The sequence below is a fragment of the Eurypyga helias genome, unplaced genomic scaffold (genome assembly GCF_000690775.1).
Source record: "Eurypyga helias isolate BGI_N326 unplaced genomic scaffold, ASM69077v1 scaffold11454, whole genome shotgun sequence".
Classification (NCBI taxonomy): domain Eukaryota; kingdom Metazoa; phylum Chordata; class Aves; order Eurypygiformes; family Eurypygidae; genus Eurypyga; species Eurypyga helias.
The window spans coordinates 23128-38092 of record NW_010248329.1 but is presented as its reverse complement, the minus strand read 5'-3'; the positions used below and the strand labels follow the sequence as shown (position 1 = coordinate 38092).

The 14965-nt window shown below is 41.9% G+C and overlaps 1 protein-coding gene across 1 annotated transcript; it reads left to right on the top strand.

Moving 5' to 3' along the window:
• The first annotated feature begins 862 nt into the window (after positions 1-862).
• MFAP3L (microfibrillar-associated protein 3-like) lies at positions 863-2174 on the top strand. Its single transcript, XM_010151014.1, has one exon. The coding sequence runs from the start codon at positions 1007-1009 to the stop codon at positions 1721-1723; it is 717 nt and encodes a 238-aa protein (XP_010149316.1). The 5' UTR covers positions 863-1006; the 3' UTR covers positions 1724-2174.
• Positions 2175-14965: the final 12791 nt, after the last annotated feature.

The window sequence follows — 14965 nt, the reverse complement described above, 5'->3', positions numbered from 1 at the left end:
GCACTCGATCCCACCATCCATGTCATTAACAAAGAAGGTAATCAGTACCGGTCCCAGTACCAAGCCCTGAGGAACGCTGCTCGTCACTGCTCTCCACTCAGACATCGAGCTGTTGAGCAAGGTATACACCAACCTGTGGCAGGACTGCAATCCTTGCCTTGTACAGGGTTTTTGTGCTGGTTTAGTCCTGTTAGTTTAATAGCTAAATTGTTCTGCTGTGCCAGGCTCAAAGGGTATGAAATGTACATGTATAACTACAGGTAGCGACCAAAGATATGACACTGTTAGAAATTACTTTTAAAAGAGAAATTCCATCATGATGCACAGAAGTTCATACAGGCAAAGAACGTGTCCTTTTAACTGGTCATGGCTGTTCTCTTTGCCACCCATCTCGCTCCTCCTGTCCTATTTCCTCTTAATGTGAGATACTGTAACATAACAAAGTTGAACCCAATCGTAAGAAACTGCATTGTCAGGGAACAAGACAAGGAAAGCTTATTGGGATTTTCTGCCTCACAATCCCGTTGTTACTGTTCTTTGAGGAAGTGTGGCATGTGTTTGGGAGGCTCTCTGGGGTCAGTAGTCCTGCCTTTGTAACTGACCATAAGATTGTGACAGATGTCGTGCATACTAACATTTTTAAATGAGACTCTTGTGAGGAATGATCCGATTGGTCAGGGATTTGATAGTAACACAGCTAGGATCTCCGGGACAGGTAAGCCTTTGAGAAGGTAAATTCTTTGATTTCTTGTGGACATTATTTCCTTCTTCCAAAATCTGAAACCAGTTTGACAATGTTTAAGACTCTGCTGGTCATGTGATCAAACTACTGCTAAGTTACTCTGTCTCCTCTCCAGCAGGAAAATGGTGGTTTCTTGACAACGGGCTACTAAACATTACCAGCGTGACTTTTGAAGACAGAGGTAGATACACGTGTGTCGCATCTAATGCGTATGGCAGTGTTAATAATACTGTGACCCTGAGGGTTGTTTTTACTTCCGGAGACATGGGAATCTATTACATGATTGTCTGCCTTGTAGCCTTCACCATTGTTATGATACTGAACATTACTCGCTTATGTATGATGAGCAGTCATCTGAAGAAAACAGAGAAAGCAATCAATGAATTCTTCAGAACAGAAGGGGCAGAGAAGCTCCAGAAAGCCTTTGAGATTGCAAAGCGTATCCCAATTATCACTTCAGCCAAAACGCTCGAGCTTGCCAAAGTCACCCAGTTCAAGACCATGGAATTTGCTCGCTATATTGAAGAGCTTGCTCGGAGCGTACCTCTGCCACCTCTCATCATGAACTGCAGGACGATAATGGAAGAAATTATGGAGGTTGTCGGTCTGGAGGAGCAAGGACAGAATTTTGTACGGCAGACGGCAGAAGGCCAGGAAACCACTGAAACAGATGAGCTCTACATGATCCCTAACTCTTTGAAGCGCAGTGACTCCCCCACAGCTGACTCTGATGCATCGTCACTGCACGAGCCACCTCAACAGATCGCAATAAAAGTGTCAGTCCACCCATTGTCCAGAAAGGACTGCGGGGATGGTCAGTCACAAGAAAGCATGCAGTTGGACCCCAAGGAAGAAGACACTCCTCAAACACCAGCACTTCCTGCGGACCCCCCTCCCGAGTCTTCTGCTGAACTCAGTTCTGATGACACAGCAGTGGCAAATGACAAAAATACATGCGTTATATATGAAAGCCATGTATGATAGTTACTCCTGAATCTATGCATAGCAGGAAAATCAGGTGGAGCTCTTTTAAAAACACGTATTGTACTTGCCGCTAAGCCTTACCTGGAGACTATCATAGCAAAAGCATGTATGTGGGTTATTTGGCACTTTCTTCTCGGTTTGACTTCAGTTTACCACGATGTATGGCAGAGTAATTGCTATTACATTAATATTAACTGCTCTTATCGAGTAGGAGTATTTCCAAGAAACACTTACCTCAGGTTGGAGTTACCTGTAGTGGCCTCCTGGAAGTCACTGGTAGTCTTTGATGTAGGACACTTGAACTTACTAAACATAAAACTGGTTTTCATTTTCCTCTTCACTCATTATTTCCTTCTGTTGCATTTTGGCAAACATCACCTTGTGAATTTGAAATACTGCCCAAGAGGTAGCACTCTAGTAGCCAAATAAAATTCTAATAGATCCCATTTACGAAGCCTGTTTGCTCAGCTGCACTGTGATTTACAGGGCTATTAAAGAAAGTTAAAATGTTTCCATTTCATTTGAGACCACACTGCTTATGCACATGGGAAATAGTTTTCCCTTTTTTGATGGAACAAAGATGCCAACAATTGTTTTTTTCACATCGAGAAACAACTTGGTGGTGTATTTTACGAATGGGAAAACCCGTAAACATCTCGCAGAAAGTTGCAGTCCAACAGCTGTGCAGTGGTTTTTTGCTCATATATTTGACCACATTTTACTTTGCTAGAAGTTTATCTGGAAAACAGCTGCAAATATGCAAAATGTCTTGTTTTGTAATAATTTGGTAGGAGTAAGTATGCACTACCTTACCAGGAGATACGCAGGTTCCTCAACAGTCCTGCATACGGCAGTGATCAGCTGATGACAAGGCTGAAATGGCAGAAGAACCTTCTACTGGGATTCTCAATTTTGTGCAGATTCATATTCTGAAGATCAAGCCTGAATTCATCTATAAGCATAAGTTTGCGAGTTTTTATCCAAACTAAAATACATATATATGTATTCAAATGTCCTGTGAGATTACAATGACGATCACACAAACCCTTTACTGTGTTATAATTGCTTTAGTATTTTAAGAACCTCCTACCTATGTAGAATGTTCACTGCTTGAGTACACGTACTCTACCCCAGTAAAGCTTTAATGATGACAGCGATTGTGGCATTAAAAAACATCAGCATTTATGCCAGGAAATGCCAGGAGTGGAAGGGAAGTGATAATTTCTATTGCGGACAGACAATAAAAAGGACCTTCTCCTGAGTGAGGCTGCAAAGAAAGCACTTACAAGGAGGAGTTTGTGTAGGATTAACAGTGTATTACTTAGTTCTCTGATACACATTTAATTTGGAACTAATGAACAAACTATTACCTTCCAGTTTTTAAGAAGGACTGTAGTGTAAGTGTAGATACTCAGGTCTGGAATCAAGTGTATCGCAGAAGTCGTCACTTAGGTCTGTGGACGCTTGATTGAAGTAGCCAGATCTACATAAGGTGTCCACTGGAGGCAATCAGGTATATTAACTGCGTGGGTAATTGAGACCAAACACAGTCAATGTTGCAGCTATCCAAAACAACCCCTTGATAATGAACTGAGGTTTTATGTCAACTTCCTCATGTTAAAGTGCAGAGCTTCACTAGCAGTGTCATACAGGAACACCCCATGACTTCGGTAGGTGATGCAGAGAAGGCCTCATATTTACGTTTCTGTGGTTATTAATAATACCTGTTTAATGACAGACTTCCAATTTTGCGACCAGCTTGTGAAAATGACAGCGTTTAGTTGCCTAACACTTGTTTGTGCTCACCACAGTGGCAGGCATATATACAGAACACATTTGCACATGCCCAAAAGGAAACGTGCAAGGGCAAAGCCTGTTCGGGAATGTGGCTAGAAATCTTTTCGTTCGGGCAAAGCAATATCAGTCTAGAAGACAGGGCAGATTAAGAGAATACCATAAAGCACTCACTTCTGATCAGTGTGATTGAAAATACTACTGATGCAAACTGTAAACTTCTTGTCTGAGTCCAAAGTGCATTTCTGTTTAGTGTTCACATGAGTTTTTCAAGTTACTTAATTTGCTTCTGGTATGAAAAAGGACGAGGGCAGAACCAAAAGCAGGAACATGTACTAAATTCTTTTAATTCACCTTAACCTCCTGAAAAGAGGCATCTTGATTTTTCTGCTTGTCCAGCATTTACAGACAATGCTCGTCCATTCAAGTTACCTGCCTGCTGCCCAACTAAGATGGCACAGATGAACAAGGGTGTTCTCCTTGAAAGCATAAAAATAACTTCTAAATTACACTTTCCAATTAAAAAAAAAAATCAGAATTATTCATTAAACTACAGTGTTTTCATTTTAATTATTTTTTAATTATGACTTTTTTACAGGAGACACCAGACCCCGTCACATATTCATATATTCACTGGTACCTGTCAGGCCTGATCCTGACCACCGCCCTCAGGCTGTCCTCCAGCCTGTTGATTATTTATTTATTGAGAAACATTTGGGAACAAACAATTCCCGTGGCTTTCTTCAGTATCTCAGAGTAAACTTCCTTGAAGATGCTCATGTGTATCTCAGGGGTTTTTTTCCAAAGGTTGCTCACAACGAGCACGCATTTGAAGTACACACAAAGATATGCTGCAAACGCCGTCCTGGGGATTAGATGCACGTGATAGCTGTAGTGCTGAATCCCTGCTCTTGCAAGCTCAAAGGGAACCTTGACACTGCTGGAGCTGGACTCACCGAGAGCTGAGGGTTCACGGGTACGACTGGTCCAGCCAGCCTGCTCTAAGTTCTTCAGAAATTTGCCTTTGTGGTATTGTCAGAATAAAAGAACAGCACCGTATCTGAAGAAAATACAGATTGCAATGGTTCTGGTTTATGTGTTTTTGCTGTTTTCCTGAATGCTGCTCAGTGTCTTTATGCATCCATTATATAACACCTGTAAGCCTAAAGCTTTTTCCATGCTTTCAGGCACTTGTGGGAGGTAGATGGGAAGCAAGACCCAAACCCTTCTTTCCCATTCCAAACTTTCTGCCTGTGCTATTAACCAATTCTGTCTTGCACTATTTCTTAGGGAACAGCTATTTTATGATTGGAGAACACAACTAATAAATACAAAATTAGTGATTGCTCTAAGAAAACATTAACATTTGCATTGTTATTTTCATGCACCTTAAGCACTTCAGGGACATTGGAGTGATCTGTTCCCATAATTGGGCTATGCATACCTTTACTTACATTGTTGTATTTATTACATCACTAGCAGTTCTTAAAACACTCAGAATCTGGAGAATCCAGTCCAACTGAATTTGCGTTCTAAAAGCATAAGGAACACCAAGCCATGCTTAGAAAGGAAAAGAGCCTTGCAGGATATATTTACACCATTTTAAAATATTGATGCCAAAACTTCAAGAAACGTGACTAGATTTCTGCAGCACAAGAAATCAATGTTGGATTTGAATTTTACACTTTCTGCTCTTTTTTCGCTAAATGTAAGGCCACATTAATCAGACCTCTTGGACATAGTACTCACAGTCTACTTAGTCGATGTTTTGAGCAGCATTTGTTTGCTGCTGATCCTTTTTTGCTCTCTGTTTTGCATGTGCTTGTGATGAAACCTACCCCTCAGGCATTTTTTGAGATTGTAATTTTAAAAATTTAAAAGAATCCATAGATCAGCCTTTCTCTGCAGGTTGGTATTAGGTAAGACACAGCAGTTCGCTCCTATGCTTACAAATTGTTGTATAATCGTAAGACTTGCAGAATGGCATATATGGGCAGAAGTTGATTTAAAAAAAAAAAATCAGTGCCTGTTTTATTCTAATGTACATACCATGTCAGTTCCTCAATTTGCAGTTACCTTTTGACAAAAGTACTGTAACATATAAGCAGGGCTTTCTGATGTTCAGTTTGGTTCAGATGGACTAATTCTGGAAAGTAGCAGTGGCAGATTTTAAAAGCTCTCATGGAATATCTTGGCAGCATGCTATTTTAAGAGTTGGCCTCTTAAGTGCGCCATACCTAGTGCAACGACCGAAAGCTTCTTAGATGCAAAGGAAATGCTTGCCCTTAAGTATCTTAAGTTATATTTCATTTATTATGAAACCCTTCTGATTTTAAAAGAAATGTAAGACAACTATGAATGTGTTCTTTTGAGAAGCAGTTCTTGTATTTTGATTTAAATAACTGTTAGCCATTTTAAGGTTCATGGCGGTAAACCACAGAGACCAGTTCATGCTGAAGTGGTAAAGTGAAATGTGATCCAGCTTGTACATTGATTGTTGTTTCAATAAAGAATTTGCACAGAGTATGCTGAGTTTGTACACACTCACCAAGATGATAGTTTCCTAGGAAGAGCATGTCGTGGCTCCAGTTCAAGTGGAAGTGAACTGTGCTTACATTGTACCTCTGCTAATACTCCAGAAACTTTCATCAGGAGAAGCAGGTATTTACCTAGAAAGGAAGTTTTAATAAATCTCTGAAAGGGGGCTGTTGTCATTCAGAATATAGACCCAGTTGTTATCAACACCCTAGATTGCTCATGTATGTAGCATCTTCTCCTTGGAAGCATGTCAGGACTTTTTTGTCCACCGTTTCTCTCTTAGCCCTGGCATGGGACCTTGCCAAAAATCTTGCTGCTGTTTCGGAGTTGGGCCCAACAAAGTAAAATGTCTCTTCTCCCAGAGGCACCCTAGTACCAAGACAAAATAGAAGCAGGGGTTGCCATACCTGCCCCATTCCTTCATCCACCCTTAAAGGATGAGGTGAAATGGTTTTCCTGTCCCACAGCAGTTGGCCTGCATCTCGCCAGCAGGACGTAGTTGAAGCAGACGCTGTAACCCTGTCCTGGCTTTGGCGGTGCTGCACAGCCTGCCCCTGGCAGTCACTGACGTAGATGAAGGGGGGGGCACTTGTCCTTTCACACATGAAAGAGTTGCTCTTGCCAGCTGCCTGTTCTAGGCTGAAAAACATAGCCAATAGCAGGGAAACAATAGCGATTTCATGTTTTAACTCTGCTGTTTGATAGATCGCTCCAGTTTTGAGAAATATTTGCAGAAGCGTTTTTATTCATCAGTTTCAGTTGAGTTAATGGGGCTGAGACATCTACAGTTTATCTACAAATATCTATGAAAAGTAATAGTGTCACAAACTGACCATAAAAATGGAATACAAATGGCTAAAGCCACATGCTCTTTTATTGTCTTAGCACGAGACCCTGTCTTGCAACTGGGGAAGTTTGATATGCTGTGACTAGAACACACCAATTCATGATGCTCCCCTCCAGCATGCTGAACTCCTGCAACAGCTCTGCTGGAACCTTCTTCAGGAAGGCAGGGTACCACCAAGCAGCTGGTCCCAGTGAGCTAGGCTCCTGAGCACTGGGATTCAGTGTCCGCTCCTGAACACTGTGAAACAGGCTGCCCCCATCGCCAGTGCTCCTGACGATGTTTATGATGTGGAGGAGGCTGCCGTGCATCAGTGCTTCTTGCCCACAGAGGCACTCCAAAACTAAAAACTGCTGGTGGGTAGCATCCCCGCAGACACAAAGATGGGGACAGCAGGGGGGCTCTCCTGTACCTCCTCTACCAAGACTGGAGCCAGGGAAAGCCAGTGCATAGCTCAGGGCTGGTACCCCAGATACTTGCAGTGCTACACCACCACTACTTTCCCACGGGACTGGACATTTTCTAGCCCACATCCTGCACTAGAGCCTGGAATAACCAGCTAAGAGACTTGAGAATCAATTCCCTTTCAGTGTCCATTTCTTCCTGTCCCTGTCTTACCTTCCTGTGCTTTTTCTATCCCCACCAGCCCCACACTGCTAATTCTCACGTGGGAACAGAGTGAAGTTAGCAGTCAGGGCAAGTGTTACTGCACTGCAGGCACCTCTGTTCCAAACTGACCTTTTATAAGCCCAAAATGGATGTTTTTCCCGGCTGCTCCAGGCTCTAATGCTATGTACTATATTTAGCTCTCTGGCTCACCGGCCCAAACTGAGTCATTTTACTGATACAGTAAAGGCTGACTCATGAATCCATGGCATCATGGGTAGGTCTGTAAATTGGTCAAAGACAGTAACATAAACTGAAGTTAAGTTACCAACTTCTTACTCAAAATCAGAATGTGTGGCGGCAAACAATCAATATGGCAGATTTAAGACACTCAAGTCACATAACAAGAGGCTGTTTCGTACCATAACAAGATGAGGCAAGAATGAGAAAAATCAACAGCTGGCCTTGTATAGCATGGAGAACACACGTAAAGCCCCGCTTACGATCAAGTAGGATTTTAGCATCAGTATCAAATCGATTCGCCATTCATAGCTACTATTTTGCGAACATTTCCCTGTTCTATCTATTCTAACAAGACCTTTCCTATGTGGGCAAGCACCTTTAGGCATGGAAATGGTACAAGAGTTATCAGGAAGAGCCTCATCTCCCTCATCTACCATTTTTTAAATTATTTTCGGGACTATATAGCTATGCTTCAAAGGCCAACCACAGACTGCCATCCTGTCCTGTTGTGGAGCCACAGAGTTTGGAGCTCCCATTCAAGATGCACAAGCTGGTCTTTCTGAAATCTTTCTGTCTTGTCTTGCATAGGTTTTGATTATACCACCCAATAAACCACGCATATTTATTCACGGCTCAGGCACAGTCATTCTCAGTAATTACAGAGAAACAAAATGAATGTCGCCACCACTTCCCTCTTTCTGAAGCCCCTTACTGTTTCTACCTCTAGATTAGCCCGGATGGACAGAGAGCTCCTGAGTCGGTTGGGAATCCTTTAACTCGTCCCTTCTGGTGAACACTACCTTAGTCAGAAAGCAGGATTAAAAAAGATATCAGCCAGGAAAGAAGCTCCCTTCTGAGGAGACAAGCATGGATCCTGCCTGTTTAAAAATGCTTCATTATCCTTCTCATTAATATGTGCAGATTAAACAGCCTCAGGAAAAGGCAGTAAAAAATAGAAATTTAAGAAGATTAAATAGGAAATTTTTCTCTCCTCACTCAAGACATTCAGAGGTGATTTATCTTACAAGTATATTAAATTCTAATTCATTCCTTTGTTTGTTCACTTCAAAAGACTCATATACGATACAACTCTGCCTCAAATAACGTGTTTCTTTTTGCTTAGCCTCCTGTCTCGGATGGAACAGCACATTTGCACCGTCCCTACAGTTGTACATCAGCTATCCATTATCTGGATTGGTTTACCTTATTCATTGGATAGCTTGCCAAGTGCAGGGGCCTCTCTAAATTAGATTATTTCTGAAGAGACTGCAGACAGCTTGGTGACGCTATGTAAATGATATTCATTTCAAATGCACTGATAAATGCTTTTTCACATTTTTTAACTGAAATGCTGCATTTCTATATAGGCTGATATTTACATGTTAATGGAGTCTGGTTTTCTGTATTCTTTTAATTAGAAACTCCAGCTTTTCATGTGTGCAGTAAAATGTCAGTAATCTGCTGAATAAAACTGCTTTTTGCAACTCAAGTTTCTATATTTTGTAATCTCCATGTAATCTCTATTAAGCACAGAGCTCATTCTTTAATATATAGGCCACAAATGAGGTGAAAGGCTCCAAATCTCTATTATTTATGTAGTCTGCATCAGACTACTAGCTGTTTCATTAGAATGCACAATAGACCTACTCTGACACTGCAATTCCTGTTACCAAAATAGCCCCAGAGCATTAGCCAAATGTTACAGGATACAGTACCACTAAGAACTATGTTCCTACTCTACACCAGTTTCAGAAGAAGACTCCAGAGAAAACCCATCCCTTCTCAGCAGGGAAGCAGGGACTGAAAGGCTCTATGTTTCTATGTAATCTGTTTTACACATGTTTTTCAGAAAAAAAAAAACAACAAATCTAGGTAATTTTGGGGGATCCTGCTTGTAAAACTGATGCAGGAGCTAAAATATTACCGAAGGAAGAGTTTTTGAGATCATCACTCCCAGTAGGTAGCTGTCCTTTGCCAGACAGTAGCTAAAGACACTTCTTGGGGTAACCCGTGATGCTGTAAACAGACAAACATTGTTCCATATCGTGTAAAGTGGCGAAGTCCAGGAGACGATGGATGGTGTTGCCAGATGCACTCCCCAAGCTGTTCATGTGATGGCACTGCATCTGAAACTCAAGCCTGTTTCCTGACTAGAGAAAGGCACTGGGAGCATCACTAAAGGCTCTGTGCTGGGACGGTAGCGTCAAACCCTTTCACAAGAACCCAGTTCCTTCCTTTTGGCTTGATATTGTGATCAAAGTACCCCTCTTCTTTATTTGCTCTAGCACTACCTCATAGTTCTCTTCAAGAGAGACTAAACATGGGCTCCTCAGTGAGGCAACTGCTGAAGACCATGGAAAGGCACCGGGGAACGGGCAGCTCCACTGTCCTGGCAGATGAGAGCTTGCCTTTGCACCGTACCAGATAAAGACTCTCCCAGAGGCCTGCTGGCATTCAAGTGGAGAAGGGCTGTGATGCTCTGAATCTGGACAAGCTGGGAGCAGATGAGAACAGGCAGGTGGGAGTGAGCAGGAGGCAGGCTGGGCCAGTTCCTTAGACATGGAAATAAGATGACAGTCCCCATTTACTACTGACAAACACCTCCAGTGAAATCAGCTCCCTGCCCCTACCCCCTCTTCTCCAAAGAACTATGTCATCCAACTTAGCAACACCTTCTTGTCCTTCTGCCTGTTCAGGCTCTGACCAGGCAGTTTTTGCGCCTTATTGAGCAGCTACAAGGTTGTCTAATCCTAATGGATTTTGTTCCGGCTCTTCTTGCTCTGTCTCGCCACATTACTAACTTACAAGAAGGCATGGGAATCATTTGCCAGCACACAAGTGAAAAGCTAGCCCTCAGAGACCTAACAGACCAACTAGTCCGTTCTAAAGGAGGATGTGCAGAAGCTAGGCGCAGCAACATGAATTAAGAGACTCAAAGCCCCTGCCTGGTTAAGCCCTGTATTCACCTTCTCCTTCTGTCAAGGGGGGATGCTGGCCAGATTTAACCAAGTACAGCTTGGCCTATTGCTGTGCTTGAAAGGAGAGTTTTGTATGGTGTTTTGTTCTGGGTTTTTGGGGGTTTTGTTTGTTGGTTTGGTTGGTTGGTTTGAGTTTTGTTTTAGGGTTTTTTTTTGTGGTTTGTTTTTTTTTAACCTGTGAAAACTGAGCAAGGAAGGGTTAAGAGAACACAGATTCCAGACTTAATCACAACACTCTCTTCTCACAATGGCATAAATTGTATTCTATGTCTAGTCATAATTTGCAAAACAAACACAGGATATCCCAGAACAATCAGTATTTTCTCAATCATGGTAGTTGTCCTCAACTTTTTAAGGCACTCAATCAGCAGAATTGATAACAAATGCTTTTGATCAGGTGCCCTGTTTGGAAAGCAACCACACTGGGAATTCCCAGCTTGTAAGTGAAGTCTGTTGCCTTTATACTGCCTTGCCATATAATGGATTGTAAAAGGCCAATGCTACAAAGAACTGCACAGTCTTTCACATGACCGGCTTACTACTGCACATTTTTTCTTTTAAGAGTCTGCTATAAAATATAATATGCACTAGAAAACTTTAATGCTCTACCCATGCAATTAGAGAGATTTTATCCAAATGCAGAATCAGAAAAAAACGTTTTCCTTCATATTGTTTTCCCTCAAAAGCTATCATCGATAGCTCTATCATTTGTGCCCTGTTGTAGCCACAAACATGGAGACAGATGCTGGTAACATTTTTGCCCACTTCAGCCTACACCATACCACTTCAACAGAGTGCTGAGAATTTGCTGGCTTCAGAGAGGGCAAAGCGTGTATCCTTAAGGGACCGAAAGGAAAATGTTCCATAAATGCCAAGCTGGAACTTGGCACAGTGGTCACTCAGCAAATGAATGGCACTGTACATAATAAACAAGCAGAGAGAAGGAGCTTAAATTCTAAATACCCTCTTGAGAAAAGACCGAAAGCAGTTCCTAGGAACAGTGAACAAAAGCTGTCAGAAAATGCAGACTGCTGATTTTTGTCGTGAATGACTTATGATTATGGCCATGTGGTTGGAACAGGTAAGGAAGATTCTGCAGTACAAAGCACTGCATTCTTCATCCTTGCGTGACATTTCATTTCCACTCATTACAGAAAGCACAGTGTCGCATTTAACACACCTGTTGGGCTCACACGCTGTATTTTACACATTCATCCAATTATCGTTTCACTACCTCTTTAGACGGCATTAATGTATCATCAATTAATAAATGCTTTTTCTATTTCTATGCATATCTGTGTAGAGGCAAGTACAGTTTGGAACAGCCATTCATTTGCCATCCAAATGAATCATCTGCTTCAAATGGAATGCACCAAGTTGCAATTTTATTTCCGCAACTCTCATTTTTATTATGCAAAACACAAACATTAAAAATAAGGAAATATAAATCACAGAGATTAGGCTGCCAACTGTCTCCCTGAAAAAAGAACAGATGAAGCAAGGTAGCAGGAACTCTGACCCAGCTGATGAACAAGCTGTATTCTGCCTTACGCATATTAACACCATTCAGATCTGAAGGGCATCTGCTGTGTTTCATAATGCCCTCTTAAGAAAGCTTTCAAAACCTTATTCTACACCGAAACAGGAGTCAGCCTTCTTAGAGACTAAAACATAGCCTTGTTCTTTATGCCAAAACGGCTTTAGTCCACATCCAGTCCCATTCTCCTAAATACAACCAAGGATTTATAGAAGGTGGAAAATTATCCTTCAAGCTCACCAAATAAGCATCTTCAGTTTTAAATACTAACACTAAGCCACCACTGTGCAAAAACACATTCTAATCTCTTCTCTTTTCCAGGTCTTTTGCAGCTTTCCTTGACTTTCTGATTTGTGGGTCGAACTACCCCCTCCACCAGAGGAATCAGAGTCTGAGTTCTGCTTTTTCTTGCACTTACTTGCCGCTTGAAAGAAATTCAGTTGTGCAGTTAGGCCCGGATCCAGAAAAACACATAAGCACGTGATTTATATATATGAATAGTACCATTGTGAAGGGTGCAGGCTCTTTCCCAATATTTGCCACCAGTCTTTTCTCTGCTATTGCTTCTTTGTTCCCGATTACTGCATGAGGCCTTTCTGTTTATTCCAAGATTTTCCTGTAAATTCAAAATGGGGTACAGGCTATGTACATGATCATCCGTCCCATCCCCAGGACTGAGAGGAGAGGGCTCTCAGAAGAACTGAGACATAGAACACACGCACAGCTGTTTAAAATGAGATGTCAGAAAGTTCTCCATGCTGCTTTTCATCTCAACCATTAACATGTATCAGAACAACTGTTGCCTAGCTTGCTCATTCAGTTTGAACTTTTAGGAAGATCATCCTGATACCTCGTTTAACTAGGGAAATATCAATGCAGAGAGAATAGTGAAGGTTTATGAGTTACAATATAGTTGGGACATTAAACTGAACTACTTAAAAATAAATAGTGCGGGTTCTATGATATTTTGAACCTATTCATATTCTTTCACCTATGAGCAGTGGTGTGTATTGACAAGAAAGATATCAGCATGTTTCAAACAGTCCCATAAGCAAAATAAACATTTAGAGATCGTTATTAACTGAGACCGACCATTAACAGGAATTCTCCTGGAAACAATTTCATATAATTAAGTAATCTCAATTATCCTACTTGAGGCTTTTAGGAATTCCTGTTAAAGATTCCCACATATTGAACCAGTCCTTTAAACGTGCCAATGGGATGCCAGACATGAAGTCTTTGCAGATGTGTCTGACACGGTGCAACTTCACCCTGAATGATTTGAGCCCTACCGCAGAAATACCAATGCTGGTCACTCTTCATCATTAACTTTCATAAACTCCAGTGGGAGTTAACAGCCTGTCTCAGGGAGGTGTTCAGATTTTGCAGTCAAACTCCTGATAGATGCATCACATAGCAGACACCTCAGCTTTCTGAGAATAAAATCAGAAAACGAGGTTGAAAGAGCAATTTTTAAAAAATCGTATTCAATTAGTGACACGTAGCACATGCAACATCATCAGTCTGGTTCTCAGAGAAAGGGATAATGGTTTTGGTGAGAAATGTTGCCCCAGCAGTGCATACAGGGCCAAGGACAAGTTGATCTTACTGTAAAAATACATTCAGTGCTGTTGTCCTAGTAAAATTAATTTCTAGTTGCTCCAAACCTGACAAATCAAAAACCCCTTTAATTCAATATTCTTGGGTTGTTTTAATAAACAGACTATCAGCTTTTGTTTTAAGGCTCATTCTAGTTGAATCTTAAATCAGCTGATGTTAGAGTGCTGACAACTTCCTAAACGTTTCCAGGCAACAGAAAGAAGTTAGCAAAAAGTAAACAATTCAAATATGCTAAAGAAGAACAAACTGATACAAAAATAAAACCTAACTCCTGTACGGAGCTCCTCACTTCTAAGCAACGTTAACTCCTTTTATGTTTCATACACAAAGAGGAAGTACAGTGTCTCACAAAACAGGGGGCAGTGTTTTTCGGAGGTTTTTGGCTAAAGGATCCTTTGGTTTCAACACTTCAGAAGACAATGGCTTCCAATTTCAGTCAAGCCATGAAAACCACCGGTCTCCAAAGACTTTATAAAGTCACTGAGGCAGATTGTGAAGTCGCCTTGTGCTATACATATCTCTGCCGTGTGTTGGGAGTTAAGTGTTTCTCTAAAACCACTCTTGTGTGCCTTGCACACTGGGGCCTGGAGTCTGTATTTTTTGCCTTGTGATACTTAATTTTTCACTGCTCCAGCAAACTAGAGGTGCTAAAATTGCAGCTTGTGCCAGCCACGAGTAGTTGCCAACTGTAGTGAACTCCCCTTGGGCCAGCAAGAGCCCAAGAGTGCTCTCCAGTATTTTTCTGAGTGTCAGTGAGCTCTGCCATCAGCTCTAACCCACCACCAGAAAACCCTTCTTCCTCTCCAGACCTCTGGGATAACGTATTTAAGAAGGGAAAAAACCTTTGCACAGCAGCAGCTGGAGAGAGGAGTGAGACTATGTGAGAGAAACAACTCTGCAGACATCAGGGTCAGTGGAGGAGAGGGAGGAGGTGCTGCAGGTGCCAGAGCAGAGATTCCCCTGCAGCCCATGATGAAGGCTGTGGTGAGGCAGTCTGTGCCCTGCAGCCATGGATGGTAATGGTGGGGCAGAGACCCACCTGCAGCCTGGGGAGGACCCCATGCTGGGGCAGGCGGCTG